This window comes from Symsagittifera roscoffensis, chromosome 4 (genome assembly GCF_963678635.1).
Source record: "Symsagittifera roscoffensis chromosome 4, txSymRosc1.1, whole genome shotgun sequence".
Taxonomy (NCBI): domain Eukaryota; kingdom Metazoa; phylum Xenacoelomorpha; order Acoela; family Convolutidae; genus Symsagittifera; species Symsagittifera roscoffensis.
In genome coordinates, this window is record NC_087065.1 from 19283390 (window position 1) to 19306835 (window position 23446).

The window sequence follows — 23446 nt, forward strand, 5'->3', positions numbered from 1 at the left end:
TAAACTGTCCACTATGTTGTTCAAGGCTTCTTCTAGTGCTGCCCCGTTATCCACGAGTGGCGTCACTAGTGGCGGTGTAACCCTGTCGGTCCCAGGTAGCTTCGTGCTGGTCGAGATTCGGGCCTTGACTCTCTGCTTCAACGTCTTTTCTTTATCCACCTCAGGATCCGCCAATGCGTTGCCTAGCCCTCTGTTTCTACTCTCCCCAGTTTGCAGCTCAAAATTTGTTATAATCGCGAAGCCTCTCGACTGGCCCGGTGTGATTACCTCTTTGCTTATCGTTCTCACCACACCAAATTTGTCCATGGTTCCAGTCTCTCTTTCGACGTATGCCTCATTCTCCTGGGTCGAACTATTGAGGCTGACTTGAGACCAAAAGTCCACTTGCTCTTCTTCGTCGTCCTCCTCCTCCTGGGATTCACCTTCATTTCCTGTGCCCCCTCCCATGGTGAATGGAAAGATGTTTCCTTAGGTTTTCCTCATTCTTTCTGAGAACGATGATGACGTTGTTTGTTTCTCAGTCCCGCCTGCCATCATAGTGTTGTCTGTTGGAGATCTTCTAGTTGCCGCTATTTCAGTCGAGATGTCGGACAGTTCCGACATCTCCTCTCGATCTAATGTCCCTGTGGAAGTGGCAAAATCATGGCCTTGTTCTACCGGAGTAGATTTACTCGCCCGCCTTCTGCCTCTCCCTTCCAGTCCATGTACTTCCTGGTTGTCATTCATGACCTGGTCTGTATTGACCTCCACTTCCAACATTTCTCTTCTCTCTTCTGAGGTCTTCTGACTTCTCGTTTCAACCATTCTGCCTGAAACCGTCTCCCCTTTGTCGGTCCTGGCTCGTTTGATCCAATCCACAAAATGATCGGTCATTGTTTTTCTTTGCTTTTTAGGTATGAATTTCCTAGAGCTATTACCTCGTTTGGGTATCCTTGACTTGTCTAGACTCATTCTCAATTTGTCACTTCTTAATGCCTATGCACTTAATTCGATTACTAGTGACCTTGTAGTTTGACTACCAATAATGATGACACAACACAATAAATTTCACAAGATTCTATAAAATAGTGACCACGAATCCCTGTATGTTATCAGAGTACAGTTTGTATATAATTTATTCACACTAACCGATTATCGGTCGTAAGATTTGAGTACTAGCACAATATGATGTTATCAGTCAATTTAAAAGATAGTGTACTCACTACCCAATCAAGCACAGTTTATGTTGATTTAAAATCAAAAACAAAAAATATATATAATGACAGAATATAAATACCTCTATAAAAAACGTTCGTGTATTGTACTTTTAGTCGGTCGCAGTACAATAGTCGAACTTGTCTTTTAAAGAAAAAGCTTTCCCTGCTTGGTGCTGCACCAAACAGACAAAACTTTGAAGGCAGTAATTTTCTCAAGTGAGCGTCTATTGCACCCACCGAGTACTGTGTTACCTATCTGCCTTCGGACTGCCCGAGCTAGACCTACTACAATCCTCAGGGCAGTCACTTTTCAAAAAAAACGTATTGGGTGTCAATCCACACCAATGAATTACGCTCTTTTTAGTTTAGACTTAGTGTCGCGAATATCCGAGTTCGGACCTGTTTTGTTTTGGTCTGGTTTTTATTGAAAGGCAAGTTACCAGTGCATTTACTGATTCCTAGCCTGTCTGCTAACAACCTAATACCTCTCACTTTAGTCTTTCTTCCGTTTACCTAAGTCCTTTAATAAAATAATACCCCTCCGGATTGGCAAAAATAAGACCCTTCCGGACTAATAAAATTTAGACCCCTCCGGATTGGGACCCCTCCGAATTAGCAAATGTAAGACCCCTCCGGATTGGGACCCCTCCGAATTAGCAAACATAAGACCCCTCCGGATTGGGAGCCCTCTGGTTTGTAATAGTAGTTTTTCGGAGATTTCCTTCTTTCAACCTATACCCCTCCGGATACATTCTCCGATGCAATTTTGCTTTTTCAATTAACTAGGAAGGGTATGTACTGCTTTCCTAGACCCTTCCGGATTGAAGTTAAGCCTCTTATTTGACAATTCACGCTAACAGTGAAGGGTCTTATCGCTAGCCCAACGGCTCGGTTAAGGTTTTCTTGTGCCTTTAGCCTTCCCTTTTCGTCTAGAACAGCCTAAAGTTACTCTATTCAACCGCTGTTACCTTTTGGTAGGGGTGTGAGGGCTTTTCTAAAAAAAATTCATAAAACGTGAAGGGTCTACCCTCCAAATTGGTGAATTTGCTAAAAACAATCTCAAAAAATCTCACGCTTACGACCCGATCTAAAACGCTTTAGTTGAAAAAATTTGCGAAAAACTATGCTACCTGTACCTCTCCGGATTGATGAATCCACCAAATCAAACACGTTAAGTTCGATTTCTCTGCAACACGGAAGGTTTTCGGGAAGCGGATTTTAAAAATTGTAGATTCACTAGTGGACGTTGTCCGAACAACTATTTTTACTGCTCTAACTCAAAAGTTTTCTGAATTTATAGTGTTTCGTTTTCTCAAAAATCGCGAAAATTTGGTTTTCGGTACCAAAATAGTTCCAACCACTTCCGAACTAAACTTAACCGGTTCTATCTATTATGGTAGTGCAGTTACAATGTAACACACTAATTTAGCGCTTTTTTCTGTTTCAAAAAATATCGAAATCTCAAAAATCGCGATTTGTGGGGGGATCAAAATATCGCTATTTTGACCCTAAAAACCGGTCTGCTTTCTGGGTTTTTCACTGAAAAACGATATAGGAGTATTAATATAGGCTATATAAGTAATATTATTAGTAATACTATACCCCTCCAGGTTTGTTCAATATCCGAATTAAGGTGCTTAACTCGGATATTCGCAGTTCGCTGAAGGGTCACTACAGTGCAGCACTGTCGAGCCCCCCACAGATTACTATCTTGATTTTTTGTACCAAAAGGGATACAAAACTTGTTAACGATACCCAACAGTCGATTGTTGTTGTCGTTTAGCCCCTTCTTGATGCTCCTTGTACTGCTTGCCGGATCAGTCTTATCCCAAGACCCTTCCGAATTGAGCGCAAATCAGCTGACCCTTCCGGATTGAGCGCAATTTATCATTAACGTGCTTAAATGCTCAAATAACCCTACAGTACAAGCCTCACAAACGTGCTACAAAATTGATCGTAACAATGCTGACTGATATAAATGCCTGTAACAACAATATATCTATCAACAACAAACGGGAGGGTCGGATCACATCTTGTCTGGGGGGATGATTTCTAGTGATTTTTTACTTTTTTTTTTTACTGTTTTTGGTTTTTTGGTTATTTGTTTTTTGTTTTTTGTTTTTCTTGGGTACTATACTACTTTTTGTTTGGTTTTATATATATCTTTAAGTGTTTTTGGTCACAAACCTCTCAGGGAGCGAGGGAATGGCCGATTCCCCACCCTTCCTGATTCGCGAATTTTTGGTCTTAACTAGGTTAAAAAGCTATTCACGGTAATCCGGAAGGCTTCCGCGTTCCGAACTACCCTTCCGCCCCGGCGGCTTAGGCCTATTAAGGGCGTTAATGTGAGCGTCCGCTCGGCGCGGAGTGCTCGTTAACGGTTCTGCCGGTCATGATGTTAAAAAAGAATAACACCCAGGAGCGCCATAAAAACAATCTCAAAAAATCTCACGCTTACGACCCGATCTAAAACGCTTTAGTTGAAAAAATTTGAAAAAAAACTATGCTACCTGTACCTCTCCGGATTGATGAATCCACCAAATCAAACACGTTAAGTTCGATTTCTCTGCAACACGGAAGGTTTTCGGGAAGCGGATTTTAAAAATTGTAGATTCACTAGTGGACGTTGTCCGAACAACTATTTTTACTGCTCTAACTCAAAAGTTTTCTGAATTTATAGTGTTTCGTTTTCTCAAAAATCGCGAAAATTTGGTTTTCGGTACCAAAATAGTTACAACCACTTCCGAACTAAACTTAACCGGTTCTATCTATTATGGTAGTGCAGTTAAAATGTAACACACTAATTTAGCGCTTTTTTCTGTTTCAAAAAATATCGAAATCTCAAAAATCGCGATTTGTGGGGGGATCAAAATATCGCTATTTTGACCCTAAAAACCGGTCTGCTTTCTGGGTTTTTCACTGAAAAACGATATAGGAGTATTAATATAGGCTATATAAGTAATATTATTAGTAATACTATACCCCTCCGGGTTTGTTCAATATCCGAATTAAGGTGCTTAACTCGGATATTCGCAGTTCGCTGAAGGGTCACTACAGTGCAGCACTGTCGAGCCCCCCACAGATTACTATCTTGATTTTTTGTACCAAAAGGGATACAAAACTTGTTAACGATACCCAACAGTCGATTGTTGTTGTCGTTTAGCCCCTTCTTGATGCTCCTTGTACTGCTTGCCGGATCAGTCTTCTCCCAAGACCCTTCCGAATTGAGCGCAAATCAGCTGACCCTTCCGGATTGAGCGCAATTTATCATTAACGTGCTTAAATGCTCAAATAACCCTACAGTACAAGCCTCACAAACGTGCTACAAAATTGATCGTAACAATGCTGACTGATATAAATGCCTGTAACAACAATATATCTATCAACAACAAACGGGAGGGTCGGATCACATCTTGTCTGGGGGGATGATTTCTAGTGATTTTTTACTTTTTTTTTTACTGTTTTTGGTTTTTTGGTTATTTGTTTTTTGTTTTTTGTTTTTCTTGGGTACTATACTACTTTTTGTTTGGTTTTATATATATCTTTAAGTGTTTTTGGTCACAAACCTCTCAGGGAGCGAGGGAATGGCCGATTCCCCACCCTTCCTGATTCGCGAATTTTTGGTCTTAACTAGGTTAAAAAGCTATTCACGGTAATCCGGAAGGCTTCCGCGTTCCGAACTACCCTTCCGCCCCGGCGGCTTAGATGTTAAAAAAGGTTCTGCCGGTCATGATGTTAAAAAAGAATAACACCCAGGAGCACCATAAAAACATCTATGTAACCTTCGCCCGGAAGATACATATCGACGGAAAATAAAACTAAGTCTTGAGACGACTGGCTAACGTCTAAACAGAGCTTTACATGTTTTTAATCGTCTCTACCAAGCCAGTTTTTTCGGTGGTCTTTCTAACATCGGGTCGACAAAAAACGTTACTGCTTTCGGCTTCGGTCAAAACACTCAAATTAACTTAATTACATGCAGAAATAGTGAGCTCATGGCTGGGTCTGAGTATCCCCAGACCACGAGGTCACTCCTAAAATCAGGGCTACTACTACTTATTGAATTATTATTGTTTTTGTTCAGTAGAAGAAATTTTTGCTAAAAAGTAAATTTCAAACGTTTTCGCAACTATGTGCATCGTCAGGATTTTTACAATAAACTACTCTAAATGACGATAAAACATCAATTTACAAATGTTGTTTACAATAAATCACATACAATTGGGTTCTAAACCATCATGATAAAAAATTAGCCAATCACAGTTGACCTCTAAATTACTATTAAGATTAAAATACTTTTAACCTCTAAAATTAATTAAACATTTTAAAATTCATTTGTCTGGAAGTTTCTGAGTCATAATTTCGATTTAGACATGTACGTTTTGAATAAAAAACCAAAAATATTTTGGGACTAAATTTTCAGTGTTAACTCCCTGCTCCTAAACTCATCGCGCGTGTTCAAGCCCGGTTTCTCTTTCCTGATATGTATTGCCTCTATTGTTAGCAATTTTGTTTGGTTGTTTGACCTATCTATAATTTCCCAACTAAGATCTGCGCTACTTCCCTCAAGTTGGCATTGCTGAAGGTGGAGGCCTACCGGTGAGTCTGCTTTCTTATGTTCCTCAATTCTAGTGGTCAAATGTCGAACAGTTTGTCCGACATAGGTGGAAGTGCATCCACTACATGACAGTTTATAAACCACTCTTGACTTGAGGTCATTGGAAAATGCTGACTTCAGTGATGGTAAACATGATTGTAGTTTTCTTGTGGTGAAAACCACTTGAACGTTCGTTAATTTTCGTAACCTGTTAGCAAAATATTGGCTCTGGTTACCTCTATATTGCACCATCAGCATTGGGGGCTTCTCATCCTTTGGTGATTGAACTGACAAACCCCTGTCACTATCCAGGGGCTTGCCTTTACCCTCGATGATCTTGCACAAGGCGTCTGAAGCCACCTTTGCGGACCAATTTTCCGGGTACTGATTTGTCAGCCATTGCGCCCTATTAGTTTCCATAGCCTTATCAAATTGCTCCCAGCTAGATGTACTCCTAAAAACCCTGTGTACAGTGCCTTGGATAACACTACGCTTATACTGAGTTGGGGCGCAGCTTCTATAGTTCAGTATAGTCCCTGTATCTGTTGGTTTTTGATACCAACTGCAAGTTACACGCCTATCCTGCGATACATTTATGTTCAAATCCAGGAACGGCAAATTCCCCTCCGAATTAGTTTTCTCTAGAGTGAACTGCAAATTTGGATGAAGAGAATTGGCGGCATCGAGAAGACAACTCGGCTCCCCTCTGACTGTTCTAACAATGTCATCCACATACCTGAGGAACAATTTCACCTGGGGAGTATCCTTCTCCTTGTTCTTAGCTCGGCAGCAGCTTTCACAGTACCAGACTATCTCGGTTATTGATGCGTATACTTCATCGGATATTTTTCCGCATTTTAGATGATACCAGTTTCGGCAACTCTCGCATTCAACCCCCTTTGATCTATATGTGACTTTCCTGCTGCAACATGGGCACAAGCCGTTTTTGTCATTAAGAGTAGTTTATTGTAAAAATCCTGACGATGCACATAGTTGCGAAAACGTTTGAAATTTACTTTTTAGCAAAAATTTCTTCTACTGAACAAAAACAATAATAATTCAATAAGTAGTAGTAGCCCTGATTTTAGGAGTGACCTCGTGGTCTGGGGATACTCAGACCCAGCCATGAGCTCACTATTTCTGCATGTAATTAAGTTAATTTGAGTGTTTTGACCGAAGCCGAAAGCAGTAACGTTTTTTGTCGACCCGATGTTAGAAAGACCACCGAAAGTACTGGCTTGGTAGAGACTGTTAAAAGCATGTAAAGCTCTGTTTAGACGTTGGCCAGTCGTCTTAGGACTTGTATTTTCCGTCGATATGTATCTTCCGGGCGAATTTTACATAAATCTGATTAGGCTAAAACCGAAAACGTATGAGAATGAAGAAAACTATTAAAAGTTGTGATTTTATAAGTTATGTAGTATCTTTTTTTTCAATTCTGGTTGATGAGCGTCAAGAACGTAATTTTGAAATGTAAGTGAAGCTTTTTCTTGATCGTTGATCATGTTTGTCATAATTATAAATATAGTTAGAGCTTACGTTTGTAAACTTCTTAACTAACAATTTTTTCTTTGAAAACTCTTCATTCAGTTTTATTTTTGATTGCTGCTCACATGGTTAATCATGCGGCTGGAACCAGATAAAGCCGCTGGAGGTTAAATTCAGCATGCCTGCTTCTGCTGGTCAAAAATGTACCTCCATTAGTCTTCCACTGGCGGTCTGCAATGAATCCAGAAACGGGTTCTTCTACGCAATCACCATGCTGTAATCATTTTTCCTGCCTTATATATCTGAGGGGTAGATCTTCTTGCGCTGAGGGGTGCTTGGGTCAGACCTATTGTTCTGGATTCTATCTCGTTCGTTCTTAATAAGACATAGCCTGATTGGATCATTTAAAATCGCAGCTATTCTATTCGATTCCAATTTTGGGTTTCAAGGAACATAGTTTTTGTGATCCCCTCCGGATCGCGGAAAATGCTAAAAATCTGATGTTTTTAATTTGAAGTTTTCCATGATTACAATAATGTTGAAATCACAATATTATTTCCATGTGAGCACAAAATTATTGATTCTATTACCAGACCGTTTATGTGGGAGTTTTTTCATTTTGTTGGATCATTTGCCGCTCATTAATTGTTTTTGGATTTTCATTAAAAGCCGTTGATTGTGTTTCTGGACGTGTTTTCCGCAAATAGAACAGCAATTTTGAAGTTTTCTTTACTGTGGTTTTTCCGTTTTTGGACTTAGTGGCTCTCTCTTTCTGTCTGGTAGCTTGAAATGCTGTTTATACGTGGTATCGCAAGTGTTGCGAAGCTTCGCTACTGCTAATTAAACAAATTGATTGAGCTCTAGTTAAGTATCAAGGTGAATTATAAAGTGTAGTTCTTAAGAATTTCAATTATGGAATGCTTGGCTCATGATTGTTTTTTCGGATCAAGTTAACATCCTCCTCCCCAAATAGACCACGTTAAGATCCTCCACCCGAGCGTTAATGTTAATTTAAATCTACTTAGCGCTGCATGTAAAATGCTCTATTCTGATTGGCTGAAAATTCGAACACAGAACCAAGTTAACATCCTCCCCTCTAAACGGATGGGGGGAAGGATGTTAACTTGGTCCGTTTTTTCATACTTCAGACTAGTTATGCTTCAGCTACTGCGTGCGGTGCCCTTGAAATCATGTCGTTGGAGTTCATCTTCTCTTGATAAGTTTAGGGAACGATTGAATGTTCACATAGAATCCAGCGACCATTCTAAATATCAGAAGCTTAATAAGCTTCTTCCTCGTGAACGAATATTTTCTCTGCTTGATCAAGATTCTGCTTTCTTGGAACTGTCACAATTAGCAGGAGACAGAATGTATAAAAAAGATTTAATTAAAAGTGGAGGACTGATAACAGGCATCGGAATCGTGAATGAGAAGCTGTGCATGATAATGTATAGCGATTTTACTGTTAAAGGTGGTTCGTTTTATCCTATTGGTCTGAAAAAGTACTTGCGAGCTCAAGAAATAGCCGCTCAATGCGAGTTGATAAGCATACATTTAACAGAATCTGGAGGTGCGGCGTTGCCTTACCAAGCTGATTTGTTCATTGAAGGAGGAGAGACCTTTTACAATATTGCAAAGGCGTCGGCTGCAGGGTTAACTCAACTGACTGTCGTTTTTGGCTCGTGTACAGCAGGTTAACAGTAACTCAATAGTTGTTATTAGGCTAACAGCAATTCAAATTTTTGTGATGGGGGTAACTCGCAGGTTGTTGTAGGAGCTGCATACGTTCCGGCTATGTGCGAGGAAAATGTTATCGTGGATAGAAAAGGATACATTTTTCTTGGAGGACCTCCTCTAGTTCAAGCTGCTACTGGAGCTGTCGTTTCGGCTGAGGAACTTGGCGGGGCTATTGTTCATTGTTCACAGAGTGGTGTCTCGGATTATTTTGCTGCAAATGATCAACATGCTATTGAATTGGCACGAAAAATAATTCGAAATTCAAACTATAAACACAACAAAAAATTGGTTGATTTGTTTTCGAAAAGTGCTGTGAAAACATCAGATTTCAATTTTGATGGAACTCAAAGAATATGTGCTAGGAAATTGATTGAAGCACTTGCAGATGAGAATGAGTTTGACGAGTTCAAAAAAATGTATGGGAATGACATAGTTACTGGGTTCTGTAATGTGTCAAAAATCCATTGTGGGGTTATATCTAATAATGGAGTCCTCAGCGTAGAAGGAGCTTTAAAAGCGACATCGTTCGTCCAGATTTGTTCGAAACGAAAAATTCCGTTGATTTTCATTCAAAATGCATTAGGTTTGTCTTGTTTGCAAACTTTTATGTAGAAATCATTAAATGTAGAATTTTGACGCTAGTTTACCGTTTTAGGCATTGAAAAACATGATAATTTAGAAGTCCAAGATAATCGAGGGAAAGCTAAAGCAGCGCTTATGTCTGTTGTTGCGTGTTCTGAAGTTCCAAAAGTTACTTTAATCATTGGAGCTAGTCATGGAATTGAAAATTTTGCGTTTTGTGGTAGATCATTCAGTCCAAATTTTCTTTTTACTTGGCCGAATGCCAAGGTTTCGTCAATTAATTGCGAAAGTATACCCAACAGCCAACATCAGTTTGAAAAAGAAGAAGAGGAAGCAGTTTTTGGTTCGGCACGGTTATGGGATGACGGTATCATTGAGCCAAGAGACACGAAACAAGTAATATCGTTGAGTTTAGCCAGTGCATTGAACAGGACAATTAAAAACTCTGTCTTTCCTGTCCTAAGAATGTAAGTTCTTGATGTTTCAAACCTTCGACAAGAAAGCGTAAATTAAAGAAAGATGTACTATAATTTTTGTAGCAGAAAATTTAACCAGAGTTTTGACCTAATTTTGTGTAGCTACAAAAAACTTATTCGTTGACATATGGATATACAAGTGCGCGATTTGTAGTTTGAGCTCATGATAAATAATATCTGTCACGGACATATTTACCCGATATACAAAGTGGCGAGGAGCTGTGTTTGGGCGTTTTTGTTTTCTATCTTTTTCAGCGCAAAAGCAGTTACCTTAAATAATCATCGGAGTGATCAAGTGATAAATCATATTATATTCACTTCAATTAAGTATATCACAATAAATTCATTTCAGTTGCTTAATAGGCTGTTAAAATTAAATAGTTAACTCAAAATTGAATTTGAAATTGAATGTTTCAAGCAATCCGAATATGGCTGCCAATTAAAACATGTATGTTGAGGCGCAAGCAACAAAAAATCTAAAATAATGATATTTAAAGAATAATGATATTTAAAAATTTTCTAGAATTTTAGAAAAAATCTTTTTCATGAGATGATTTAACGTGGAAGAAGTTTTTTAAACGACTGAGATACTTACTTGAATCTAGCTAAATAAATAGTAGAAAGATCATCTCGATAAGATTTTTTAAGATAAACTTAAAACTTGTGAAACTGAACTTCCATGGCTGAATGGCTTATTTCTACTTTTTTCGATTGCACTTTATAGAGCTGCTTTTTATGTTCTCGCTAGTGTTTAAAAGCTTCTCTGTAAAATCATTGCAATTGTCATACGAGGGAGTTTTTTTATGACATACAGTTTATTTGACGTTGTTTTGCAGATAACATTAGGAATTAATTTTTGTTTCGACCTCTCTCGAAGATGTTTTTAAATTTTTTTTCATACCAGTTTTGAATACCTCAAGGAAGGTTTTATGGGTTCAAGCGTGGAATCATAATAAAGTCCTATCAATCGTGATTCGGATTCAGAAAAAAATCTGTCGAGAAAAACTAATCTGATACATTTATTTAGGAGAGAATTATAAATATAGGATTAGTCAATGAAACTACTTGTACAGATTATCTCACCAAGAATTTTGCAAAAAGTTATACAGTTCAATGAGGCATGACCCTGAAAAACTTAGGATAGAAGTTGCGAGGTGATATCGGACTTGAACCGTGCGAATAAAAAAGTCTATTACATTGGTCTAATCTTTCAGATATAGGGATTACATGTTTTAGTAATGTTACTTTAGCTTATGCTCAGTTATTTTTAAAAATCTATCTGGTGGGTTTATTATCGTCGAATTGCTCAAAGTTATTGCATTAAAGGTAAATATTTTGCCATGGCCGCTGATGACTTGGTTTCAAGTTAGGCATAGTTTTGGTCGTTATTGAGACTAAATTAGACGAAATTTGTTGAATTTTTCGCTGGCAATTTCCTTTCTACAATTTTATCGTTATTTTAACTATAGTTATTGCTCTTTTGTGCAGTTTTCGCCTAATTCAATAGCTTTTTGAAGAAAAAGATAACAGGAATTTTGGAAAACAAAAAATGCGAAAGAAATTTTTTTGAATTGCGTTCTTGTGTTTGATCGCAACATTGTCCTAATTGCGTAGCCAATGGCTGTTTTGTTCTGTTTGATTTTCGCTTGTGTTTTCCTAATCAATAATGATATTTTCAAATGGAAATTAATGAAGCAATTTGATAGCTTTTTTCTAATGTTTTCCGACCGATCTAATAATTAATGTTGGATTTTATTAAACGTTTCTTCCGACCGATCAGATCTTATATCGGTGATGATGGTTTTATTTTTTTCGGGAAAAGTCTTTAAATTTGTTCGGGCTCAAATTTACTTTATCGCGATTTGACTATTGATTTTTTATTAAGTTCAATTCAATTTTTGTGTTAAAAGGAAGGCAAACAGAACAGCAAAAGTGTAAAGGTCACAAAAAAAACGTGATCTACTTTTGGTTTCGAAAAGGGATTTATTTTTCAGATTTCCCGACGAAAAGAATTTTTTTTTCGAAAGTTGAGATTTTTTCAAACCAAACAGTATTTTTTTGTTTAATTGCGTTTATTGACTCTTTTCCAACACTCTGTTGGCTATGTTTTTTGTCATTTAACTATTTCCTTGGTCTCTACAGCCATCCAACTGAAACATATGTATCTCCATTTGCTCTTTTTAGATCTCAGCTTTCTAAAACAGATAGCTTTCATATGAGAAATCGTTCATATCATTGTTTTTAAAGCAAAAAGATCCGCTAACGACGATTGCAGTATTGTTGAGTATGCTCAAGAGTTAAGTAAAAAAGAACTAAGATTGTTGTTTGAAATAATTTCAGACTAGAAAATGCGACCTAATTATAGCACTCAGGCAGGTGCACAGCCATCTGCAACTGTCATGCATCATGGTGGTGCCGCCTACAGTAACAGTCGAGGACCGTCTGGACCTCCGAATCCCGCAGGGTCGAACTCGAAGCACTACCCTGGAACAAATCCTAGTCATCCAAACGCAACGTCATCGGGAAGTCATAGAGGAGGGTCAGCACATCAGTCAGGAGGGAACCCTAGACCCAGAGGCCGACCACCTGGCAGCGGGTCGAAAACAGGATCCAACGCTGGAGGATCTGCTGCTAATAAGCCTCCAGTTAAAAAGAAAAAACTAGCAGACAGAGTTATCCCTTTGGAACTAACAGAAATAGTTCCAGAATCGGAGTCTTATATGGAGCTGTTGGACTTTGAGAAGAAACTGGACACGACTATTATGCGAAAAAGACTCGAGATTCAGGAGGCCTTGAAGCGACCCCTGAAAGTGAAAAGGAAGCTTCGAGTCATGATAACGACGCAGCTTAATGTTCCACCTGAAGCTAAAGACTTGGAGGACAAGCCGGTTCTCCAATGGGAAATGAGAGTTGAAGGCAAACTTGTGGACGATCCCCAAAAACAAAGAAGGAAGTTTTCTACTTTTTTCAAGTCTCTGATTATCGAATTGGATCGAGAAATTTATGGACCAGACAACCATTTGGTGGAGTGGCACAGGTCGGCAAATACAGAAGAAACGGACGGTTATCAAGTAAAAAGGCCTTGTGAAGAAAGCGTGGACTGCAAATGCACGATTCTTCTAGTTCTGGACCACGACCCACCGCAGTACAAGTTGGATCCAAGGCTAGCCAGACTGCTAGGACTCACGAGTCAAAGCAGACCGGTGATAATTGAGCATTTTTGGCAATATGTGAAAACAAATAAGCTGCAAGATCACGAAGAACACGAGTATATAAATTGCGACAAGTATCTCGAGAAAATTTTTGACTGTAAAAGAATGAAAATTTGTGAGTTTCCAATCAGGCTGAACCCTCTTTTATCAGCACCCGAGCCTATTAAGATATGCCATCAGATAGACGTTTCTCCGGGCGAACCGAAAAAGACAAATGTTTTTGAACTAGACGTAGAAGTTGATGATGTAGTTAAAGACCAAATGAAAACTTTCCTTCTGTCGACTCAGAGTCAAAATGAGATTCTCAATCACGACACGAAAATTCAGGAGAACATTTCGATTATCAAGGGTCTCAAGATGAATCGCGATTTCTTCCAAAGTTATTCAAGCAACCCGAAAGAGTTCATTCACGAGTTGCTAGCTTCTCAAAGTCGAGATTTGAAAACGATGACAAGTCAAGCAGGGAATCCGGAGAAGGAGAGAAGGGCTGAGTTTTATCAGGATCCTGGTTGGATGAATGAAGCGGTAGGCAGATACATAAACAGTCAAGTTGAAGGCCGCAGGTTAGAACTGGAGCAGTCTATGAAGGGATGATTTGATAGAGGGAGTTCTGTCCGAAAATTATTTTTGCTAATTATGTCCAGTATTTAATTTTTTTTGTTAATGATTGTAGTAGTTGCATTGTACGATGCTTTTTGTTATCCTCTATCGTTTAAAAATTAAATGTCTCTGTATTCAGTTTTAAACTAGATTTTCATGTGGTTGCTCTTTTGGTTCCTTGAATGGTATGATGCTGGTGCCGAAATGGGGAGTGGAGATGGAATGAAAAAGTAGCCGCCTCTCGGTGAAAAAGCCCGTAACTCGAGGCTCTATGAGCCGTGATCGTTGCTCATTGCCCAGTCCAGATAAAAAAACTAACATATAATTCATAACCAGGGGCAGTACAGAGGTTCTCCGTACGCAAAGAGCTGAACAGCTCGTATATGATTTTTTTCACTTATGGATAAATAGTCTGAATTAAGTGTTAATGAATGTAATGAAGTCACTTATATAGATCGCATTTATTTTTTTCAAGAATGTCAAAAGTTGTTCATGATCAATTTGATTTTTCATGATTTCACTCTATGAGTTTCTGAAATTTTAGTGAATTTATGTGAGCTCAGTGAAACTGCCTGTTGGCTATGTAACAGCCAACAGTAACAGCCAACTTAAATAGTTGATTTCAAAAATTTACTGCGATTCATCAATTTTTAAAAAGGCTTTTCCTCTATAATATGTGTTCACGAAGAGCTTAATTTTTACTTCTCTAGGTCGTGTGAATTTTCAATGAACGAGAAACGACTATTCACTTTTGTTGGTCGCGGTGTTGTTTTTTTTCTCATTTTTTCTCTGAACTTTCGATTTCTCTTATATTCTAATATTATGTTCAAATGAAAAGGCAGAGAATTTGAATTGGCGGTGAAAAATGGAGTCAAATTAGGTATAAACGTTTTATATAATCTTAAAAATTTTTGTCGAAATGAATTAATTGTCTGTTAAACCGGTTTTTCAAATGGCGTTGATTCATCAACAAAGTGAATCATAAAATGATGAAGTCTTAGGGTGATTTTATTAATTCTATAAAACTCTAGCACGAAATTACCTGAGATCGTTTACGGGTTTCTAAATGTCTGTTAGCTTCGTTTTTGTCGATTTGTTGTTTCTATTTTGTCGGATTGATTTTTTCGGTGCTCCTTTCAAATACCCTGGTGCTAGTTTCAAGTCCAAATGGAAGGAGGAAATTAGAAAACACTCTGAAGTAACTTTTCTTTAGAAAAGTAAAGTAGAAATCAATTTTATTTTTAGATTTACCGAAATAATAGATATCTACCGATCTAGTTTACTGAAATTGGTTTTGTTTTATAACGCGTGCAATCAACTAGCGCTATCAAATTTACGATAATTTCTTGACGGGTATCCAGTTTTTTTTGACTGAGTTCCGATTGTACAATTGCGCTACGGTGCAAAAATTCAGTTTTATCTGGAGCCAAGTTTTCTTGCCTCTGAGGTTGCCTTTTGAATACACTACTATCGAGCTTTCGTGAACATAGTGTTATGGCAGGACTGTGTCATGGTTTTTTTTCCAATCTAAATCAAAAATACGGCTTTTTGATAGCGTGTGCTTTGACATTCGATTAGTAATAAGTAAACACAATCAATGAATTTTTAAATCATCTAAAGAACCGCAAAAGGCAATTTGTTTCAAACAACATAACAATCATAAAAACTCGATTTCAAAATTTTTTAAACTCATTATATCTCGCATTTTTCCATCTCGCTTTATGCTTTCCAATTTATTACATGCAAACTTGGCGTGGATGGCTTCAGCTTGTTATAGTCAAAATTGTTGCAAGATTGTGTCTTTTTTTATTTGGCAATTTGTTTGCATATGTAGCTGCCTTATTCGTGACTAGTGTTTGTCGATTACTAACCATTGGTCGCCGAGAGAACAGGGCGCGAGACTCCAAATCTCGATGTCGAAGGTTCGAACCCGATACCTGGCAAAGTTTTGATAATTCGAGGCGTATTTCTATTTTTTCTTACTTTACTTTATAAAGCTGCCTGTTTTTTTTGTCGTATTCTCGCTAGTGTTGGCGAAGCGCAGCTTCGCCTGCGTGTCATACTTGCTTCTCGATTGAGTGATCGAATAAAATTACGCTGGCGATAAGCAGGCTTTTATCGGATCGCAATTTTTTTCTCAAATCTGTACTATCGTCGACAAATAGACAGATTTATTTAGAGCATGCCTGCATTTTAAGTCGCGTTCAATTTAATTTTTTTACATGTTCGTTTTGTTTGCCAACGACAATTTCCATTTTTTCTTTTTTTATTTACTGGGCTTAAAGGGCTTATGCATATTTACTGCCTCATTTGCGTTTTTGATGAAAGGAAAATGTTTATCACCAGGTGTGTTTCGAGGGTGGACCTGAAAACTTTTTTGAGTTTTTTCGGTGTCTGTTTAAGTATTGTTGGCTTTGTTATCGCTAATTCAGTTTTATTCCGATGCTACGTTAGATTTCAAGTGTTTGTCTCCGATATTTTTCTCAAAATTTATTCACGACAGTTCGAGACAACATATAAGTTATGATAAATGCCGCTTTTTTAGACATTTGAAAAATGTTTTCGACTCGACTTGCGGCTTTCGTCTCTATTGCCGTCGGATGGCTTGCCATGCTACGTTTTTGTTGTATTGCAAGTAAAGCGAAGCTCCGCTTCGTATGTATCTTGTTCTATAAGTGTCTTCTCATTTGATGTATCTTCAGACCCACTGCATGCTTGTAGTAGTGCCATCATGTCCCAACAAGGCGCCGCTCTGCAGAGCTACAACAATGAACTAGTGAAGTGCATCGAAGAACTGTGCACTAAGAGAGACGAACTGCAGAAGCAGATAGTGAGCGAGGAGGAGGAGAAGAGCAAACTGCAGAACGACATCCGACTGTTGAGTGAGAAGCTGGCCAAGTTGAACGAGGGACTGGCCAAGAAAATAGCTGCTAGAAATGAGTTCGACAGAACTATACAGGTCCGTTTTCTAAAATCGAATAGATATGTTGGAAAATGTTTCAGTGCAGTGATTACATGATGTCAGTTGAATTTAAAAAGTTGAACAGACTTGTAGGCAGTAATCAAGTAGAATGTTTTCACCAAATTGTCAATGGAGAATGGATTATCAATGAAGAATCATAATCACCTCGTCGAGTGAAAATTTTCTCATCAATTTGTACTTACCTCGAGTTTTCAGTCTTTTAGTTAGTGGTCAGAAAATTATCTTATTCTCTAGTAATATATCCCCAAAAGCCTAAGCTACAATATACTACAATTCGAACTTGTCACATTTATAGTTAAGCTATTGTCATCACGAAAAGATTTTTCCTGCCCAATTTTATTCTTAAACAATGTTAAAGAAGTTGTCCTTGTCGAGAAAAATGTTTGCCATTCTTTCCCGCTAGATTGATCAGAAAACTGATGAGATTATGAGCGAGGATGTCTTATTTTGCAAATATTTTGACGCCATTGAAGCATATGGAAATTAGTTGATGAAGTTGAACGTCAACTCTTTGTCTTCATGCAAAACTAGTCCAAAAATAGTTGAAATATTTTTTTCCAAATTTTATTTTGTTTTTTATTCAAGAATCCGTGCTACTTGCACAGCAACTGGTTAACTTTTTTGATCTTAGTTTTTTTTGTTCAATTAGGTATAGAGAAGGAATGTCACCAAAAGGCCTTAAACTGTATTGTTTTTGTTGAATAGAATCATTTAAAGCTGTCTAAAAGGTGCAATTTTTTGGTAAGTTGATTTTTTGTTAAAGTTTTCAAAACTTAATCTGTTGAGTTAAATTTGATGTTTTTTCAGGAAACAGAGGCGGCATACATCAAAATTTTGGAGAGTTCACAAGTGCTGCTTAATGTGCTGAAGAAAGAAAGTGCATCTATGAAATGAGTTGACCAGCTTCTCCCATTTTAGAAGAACCCTCACTCAGCTTAGATTTAAAAACTTCGTGGCCTTTAGCATGTAAATACGTGTACAGATGTTTCGATTTGATTGTTTGTAATTTACAGTTCTTTTCTTAGTTTTGTCTGAAATGCTTTTCTTGATATCAAAGTTGGCTCTGGGGTTTTTGCGGAGCATTTTCTCATATCAGCCAGTAATTTGTCATCTAATAAAGTATTTGAACAGCTTCTGATTTAGAATTTAGTTTGAGAATTTGAGCAAGTTATACAGTTTTAAAAGTTCCATACAAACGAATTATTTTGATGACTGAGGGTTTCTGGAGAAATTGTTGTTTTAGGGAATATAAAGTAAGCGCTAGCTTTGGTCCCAAATATCAGCCTTTAAGAGGGATAAAACGTTTCAACAACTAAATGAGTTAATTTGAAATAATAAATCTAAGAATTCCTTTCACATTTGCTCGATTTCAAAAAAAAAAAATTAATTGGCAAAGTTTTAACTCGTCTTAGGTGTAAGCTTGAATGAATCGAAGTAAGTGGATTTTTTTTTGTTTATTTCTTCTCAATTTATGGTCTCCTCAAATGATATCAATAGCAATATTTTTATATTTGGGTCAGGCCAGAAATCGATGGGACGGATTAACTTGCCTCATTTTTTCAATTCGGTATGATAACTTGAGCGCGGTTAAGTTTGTGGTTTACCCAATGATCAATATAGGTAGTTTTACCGTTGCGATAAGCACTAGGGTATTGTAATCGGGTACTACACTTTTTTCCCGTAACTTTGTTCACAGCACTCATCTCCTGGACTGGTGCATCTACTGGGCTTTTTTGTTGCAGCAGACATATTTTAAGCATGTTAGTTTTTTAAATATAATCGATTTGAAACTTCTTTATGTTGTAATTTTACCAAGTACTTTTGAAAAACATTGCATAACCTTTTTTTCAATTGTTTTATTTTTTTTTTCGGCTTATTTTAGATCGACTTAATGGCGTCGTATGATCAGCCAAAAAAAAGTTTTTGTGTGCGTTAGTGTTCTGAGGGAAAGTGGGTTTCTGCTCAGGTATTTTCGGCATTGTTATTACTTGGTAAGTTTTGTTCATCTGAAACGATGGTTTCTCATTTTTTGAGCATGCTGAATGTAACCTATTGATGCTATCTACTAAGATAAGAAGAACGATGTTTTTCGGTGATTTCTCCTCTCGTACAGGCGGATACCACAAAAACATTTCGTTTATTGTTAGACTTATAATATTGAGTTTTTTCATCGTGGATCAATCTGCAGTGAAAATAACTACATTTTTGTTGTCAGAGTTAAACAAATTCCAGTCATTACATTTATACAAAACTCTTTCATTAAAGCGGTTTTTTTTGTTTGAACCCCCTCTCTACGGTCTAAACTTCCCGTGCCCGCCACTGACTTAAATGAAACTTTTTCAAAGCAATCAAATGAATTATAATTTTTGCATTTTCGGATACAAAATGCAATGTTTAAGACAAGTATTTCTGATTCGGCTTTGATTTAGTACCGATTCGGCTTTAATTTTTGAAAAACGACCGAATCTTGAAAAAATTAAACTTTCGTTTTTGAACTTAATCTAACATGATATTTAAATTTGTGACTGTCGTAAGATGTCATGAAATGGAGCTTGATTTGTTTTTCACTTTTCCATCCGTTGTTTTTAGTTAATATTTGAACATCTGTGCACACTTGAGCGTATACTATTTTTTTTAAAAGAAATACACATCTGACCTCGCCTGTGATCAATGTAGACAGAACTCTCATTCTCTGTGGAAAAGACAGCTAATCAAACAGAAAACACCCTCAGAAGAGAAGGGGCTCCTCAATGCAACACGGGGGTAAAAACTGAAGAGCAAAATATGGGGAAAGGAAACCAGAAAATCCATTTTTCAACACAGCTACTGTACTAGCTATTAGCTAGCTCAGCTTTGTTCGCAGCTACCATTACCGCCAAGCGCCAAGCGGTTAATATCAACCTTTAACATCAGGCGCAAATGGCATGTATGCAATGCACATTGTGTGAAGACATGGACAAGAATGATAAGTGAACAGAATTCGAAATTGAACAGAAGGGACCGCGTGAATGAAATGTGCTGCTGCTTTAAAAACAGTTGTGCCGTTTTTCTTTTTTCCTTTCCCCGCAGTTCCAAATGTTAGATGTATAGTTTGTCCCGTTCGTCTTGTGCGCGTCTGTCTATTTATCTGTTCTGTGCGGTGGAGTGGTGATGGCGATACGTAGCGAGATAGGAAGACAACTGCGCCAATAGAAATTCTAGTGCACATTTTTAAAAAACAGCAGTGCTCCTTTTCTTTGCTACTTTCAAGCTACTCCTGATGTTATGCTATGATGTGATTTGATAGTATGCGCGGTGGTGAAAATACAGCTAGCGCTCGAAATTTTTCAACTGGTGTTTTTTCAGCTCCTTTCTGTATTTTGTTCCCTTGTGTTCTATCTATATCTCTATCTGTGTACTGTTCCTGTATTAGTCTATAATATCCAAGTTGTGTGATTATTTCGTTATTAAGACACATGTGGCGAACATATGTGCGCAGTTGTGCCACCGATTCTATTCTTTAGTCAGTGCTGAACAACACAGATAGAATAGAAACAGAAATTTATAGTAAGAGAGCGAGGATCTTTGCTAAGCCAGCCTCTGTTCCAATATGTGAAATTGTCGTCTCTTCTCTTTTCACTCCGTAGTCTGTTCTGTTCTCCGCGCTATACTGCTGGTGTATTTACATATCCAACCACAATTCTGACTCCAAATCACAGAACAGAAGTGCTGTAGTTGCAGGCAGGGGGACTACTTAACGATTAAAATGAGAACAGCAGATGTCCTTATGTTTTATGACAGCTGACTCCTCGTTATTGTTTCATCGTACGTGCATCGATCGCGATATAAACAATTTTGTACAAAAATTGTAAAATCACAGGAACATCGACGCTGCAATTTTATAGCAGTTTTTTCAATAAATTGCGCTGATAAGAAAATAATATCCGATTCAAATATTTTTGCATATGGCCTCTATATTTCATACAACTATTTAAGTGGTTTTTGAATCAGACTGTTTCTTATTGCTAGATAAAGAAGTTCGCTAGAACAGTGAACCAAAAAAGGAAAGTATCGAAAATAACATTCCTCCAGACAACAAGTTGTCCGTTAATTGATATTCATATCATCAAAAGTTGATTATATTAGGATTAAAAATTGTTTTTATGTTTTTTTAATCAACTTTAGTTACAATTCCTTATATTATCAATTTGTCATCAATTTACCAAATTATCTCCGAAATGTCCGAATCGTCGCGGAAAAGAAGAAAACCAGCCAAACCGAGCAGACATTCTCCGAACAGCCAATCTGAACTAAGCACATCAACTGGAAACTCTATATCTCCTCCGGAACCTCATGTTGACGACGAAAAATCAACCTCGGTTGCCGTCGGAGCAGTAGGTGCTACCGGAACGGCTAGTGACGCCGGGACGACGCAAGACTTCCTGGCGAAGTTAGTGGCAAGTCAGAATGACATCGACAGCTACATGAGTGAGAAACGAACGAGAATGATGTCATCGAACGACGCCGCAGAGTCGGAGTCACGATCTGAGTCGCCACAGGACTCACTTGACCTTTCTTTGGGGTCAAGGTCACAAACATCGCCCATTAGTTACGCGACGTCGGGTAAGTTCATGTCTTAATTCAACACTTGGTTTCTGAATCAATACGTGTATAGCAACTTGTGAGAGGTTTCAGTTTTGCCATTAACATAGAAGATATATTTTTTTGTGCCATTTGGGAGGATGACCGTCTCAGGCAATATAGAATCCATCATCTGCTCTTTTTATTTAAATTGTTCCTGTTAACTGTTTTTTTTCCAGCCAACAATCCGTCAGATGCCATCACAAACCCTCTCGCGCTTCTCACCGACCAAACTTCGCAACTTCAAAGTCCATCTCTAGTACCAACAAACAAAAAAGCAAATGCCACCTGCAAAACCACCAAGCATCCTCCTACCAACACTAATAACCCCCCTCCTGTACTAGCTCATCCTGTAGTCACCAGCAGTCCCCACCTGGGCTCCTCTAATTCCAGTGTGGATGTGGGGGCAGGTGGGGAGGACAGTAGCTCAATTATGACTCAATACGAGGAGTTGAAGTCGAAGGCGATGACGTCACGAGCGAGGAGGATCATCGCCAATGCACGCGAGAGAAACAGAGTGCACACTATCAGCTCAGCTTTCGAGGTAATTTGAAAAGAATTATGGAAAGTTAAATAATTTTGAATCCTAAATTATGACCAGTAAAAAACCACCCATAAATTAAAATAGTCACCGACAATATACAAATTAGTTTCTTTTTATATAAATTAGGCCTATTTTAATTCTTTCATCATTCATTCAATTAAATTCGGAACACGTTGTTTTATTTCGCATTTATGGAGGTCGAACTATTTATGTTCTTGTTGCAGCAGCTGCGCCGTAGCATACCTTGCTACTCTGGCAACCAGAAGCTGTCTAAACTGGCCATCCTCAAAATAGCCACATCCTACATTCGCTGTCTCAGTCACGTGGCAACCAGAGAGGACCCGCCCCTGGAGAAGAAGGGCGTGGAGCTGGACCCTGGAAACGATCCCAAACTGTCCGAACTAGTGATGAAGTGCACTGTCAATGTGCTGTCTGACGGGAAATTAAAGAGATCAGATGTAAATACTTTCTGATCTCTTTTTCACCATATTTATTTTCAAAATGTGATAGGGAAATAGGCACCAAAGACCCTCCATATAGCTGTTTACTACTCCCACATTGCTGGTTACACGTCTCACTTATTTACTCACTTATAATATAGACCTCGCTTCAGCTGCAGCAAGGTTTTGAAAGATAAATCCCAATAATTAAAAATTATAGAAAAATGGATTTTTAAGGGTTTCAATAGCTCTTGCGAATATTGAGACGGTCGACCTGGAACTGGCTGATAGAAAAATATCTAAAACTCAAAAATTCCTTTACATGTCGTCGCTCAGTTCATTTCTAAAATATATGGTTTTATTATTGTCACTATTATGATTTAATTTCTTGAACTGTAGTGTAAGGAAATGTAACTCGTTCATTTGGGATTATGGCCGAGTAAAATATGTTAAAAAGTTTGAAAAATTTCCATTTTTTTTAGATTGGAGGAGTGGACGGTGGCGACAGAAGCGACGGGGAAGACATGGACTGAGTTGAGGGGGTACTACTACAGAACTTAACCTCTTGTCATCTAATTTGAAGCAGCCTGTGCACATCAATACATCATCAGACAGTCATAACTCAAACTGACTTTCCTCCTTAATTTATTCCAATAAACTCCTCCTCTCTTTTCAATTCCAAATTCAAATTCTATATCAGTTGCAATGTTTTCTCCTTGCAAGATAAACGGTGAACCAGTAAACACCTTCATAATAGTGTTTGTTCGCTTGATAAAGTTGTGTTGTGTTTGTGACAGAGCTTCAACGCAAGTGCCCCAGTAGCCATCAGTTGGCATTGAAATGATTCCTATCTTCATTTTTTTCACTGCAATGAAAGTCAATATTTGTATGACAAGTTCGCCTTCTCCGCGTTTGCACAAACAACACTTGTATTATATTACGAGAGGGTGGCGTCCCTCATGCTGGATGGA

At 38.0% G+C, this 23446-nt stretch overlaps 4 protein-coding genes across 4 annotated transcripts; all 4 read left to right on the forward strand.

The window, feature by feature from the left end:
* Window positions 1-7365: 7365 nt before the first annotated feature.
* LOC134843892 (uncharacterized) lies at window positions 7366-10168 on the forward strand. The gene is made up of 3 exons (XM_063860217.1): window positions 7366-8974; window positions 9056-9601; window positions 9674-10168. Exons 1-3 carry the CDS (start codon window positions 8320-8322, stop codon window positions 10069-10071), a joined length of 1599 nt encoding a protein of 532 aa, XP_063716287.1. The 5' UTR covers window positions 7366-8319; the 3' UTR covers window positions 10072-10168.
* Window positions 10169-12395: 2227 nt separating this feature from the next.
* LOC134843700 (SWI/SNF-related matrix-associated actin-dependent regulator of chromatin subfamily D member 3-like) lies at window positions 12396-14022 on the forward strand. Its single transcript, XM_063859933.1, has one exon. The coding sequence runs from the start codon at window positions 12425-12427 to the stop codon at window positions 13880-13882; it is 1458 nt and encodes a 485-aa protein (XP_063716003.1). The 5' UTR covers window positions 12396-12424; the 3' UTR covers window positions 13883-14022.
* A 2539-nt stretch (window positions 14023-16561) lies between these two features.
* Window positions 16562-17895, forward strand: LOC134844460 (microtubule nucleation factor SSNA1-like). Its single transcript, XM_063861157.1, has 2 exons — window positions 16562-16847; window positions 17679-17895. Exons 1-2 carry the CDS (start codon window positions 16620-16622, stop codon window positions 17763-17765), a joined length of 315 nt encoding a protein of 104 aa, XP_063717227.1. The 5' UTR covers window positions 16562-16619; the 3' UTR covers window positions 17766-17895.
* A 1568-nt stretch (window positions 17896-19463) lies between these two features.
* LOC134843829 (T-cell acute lymphocytic leukemia protein 1 homolog) lies at window positions 19464-23169 on the forward strand. The gene is made up of 4 exons (XM_063860120.1): window positions 19464-21473; window positions 21671-22035; window positions 22260-22493; window positions 22958-23169. The coding sequence occupies exons 1-4, from the start codon at window positions 21089-21091 to the stop codon at window positions 23006-23008; spliced, it is 1035 nt and encodes a 344-aa protein (XP_063716190.1). The 5' UTR covers window positions 19464-21088; the 3' UTR covers window positions 23009-23169.
* The last annotated feature ends 277 nt before the right edge of the window (window positions 23170-23446 follow it).

Excerpts from the sequence above, each read along its gene's own strand:
- LOC134843892 (XM_063860217.1), top strand. The coding sequence starts at position 8,320 with ATGCTCTATTCTGATTGGCTGAAAATTCGAACACAGAACCAAGTTAAC. Across the intron at positions 8,975-9,055 it reads TTTTGGCTCGTGTACAGCAG|GAGCTGCATACGTTCCGGCT; the intron begins GTTAACAGTAAC and ends AGGTTGTTGTAG. Across the intron at positions 9,602-9,673 it reads TTTCATTCAAAATGCATTAG|GCATTGAAAAACATGATAAT; the intron begins GTTTGTCTTGTT and ends TTACCGTTTTAG.
- LOC134843700 (XM_063859933.1), top strand. The coding sequence starts at position 12,425 with ATGCGACCTAATTATAGCACTCAGGCAGGTGCACAGCCATCTGCAACT.
- LOC134844460 (XM_063861157.1), top strand. The coding sequence starts at position 16,620 with ATGTCCCAACAAGGCGCCGCTCTGCAGAGCTACAACAATGAACTAGTG. Across the intron at positions 16,848-17,678 it reads AGTTCGACAGAACTATACAG|GAAACAGAGGCGGCATACAT; the intron begins GTCCGTTTTCTA and ends ATGTTTTTTCAG.
- LOC134843829 (XM_063860120.1), top strand. The coding sequence starts at position 21,089 with ATGTCCGAATCGTCGCGGAAAAGAAGAAAACCAGCCAAACCGAGCAGA. Across the intron at positions 21,474-21,670 it reads CATTAGTTACGCGACGTCGG|CCAACAATCCGTCAGATGCC; the intron begins GTAAGTTCATGT and ends TTTTTTTTCCAG. Across the intron at positions 22,494-22,957 it reads GGAAATTAAAGAGATCAGAT|ATTGGAGGAGTGGACGGTGG; the intron begins GTAAATACTTTC and ends CATTTTTTTTAG.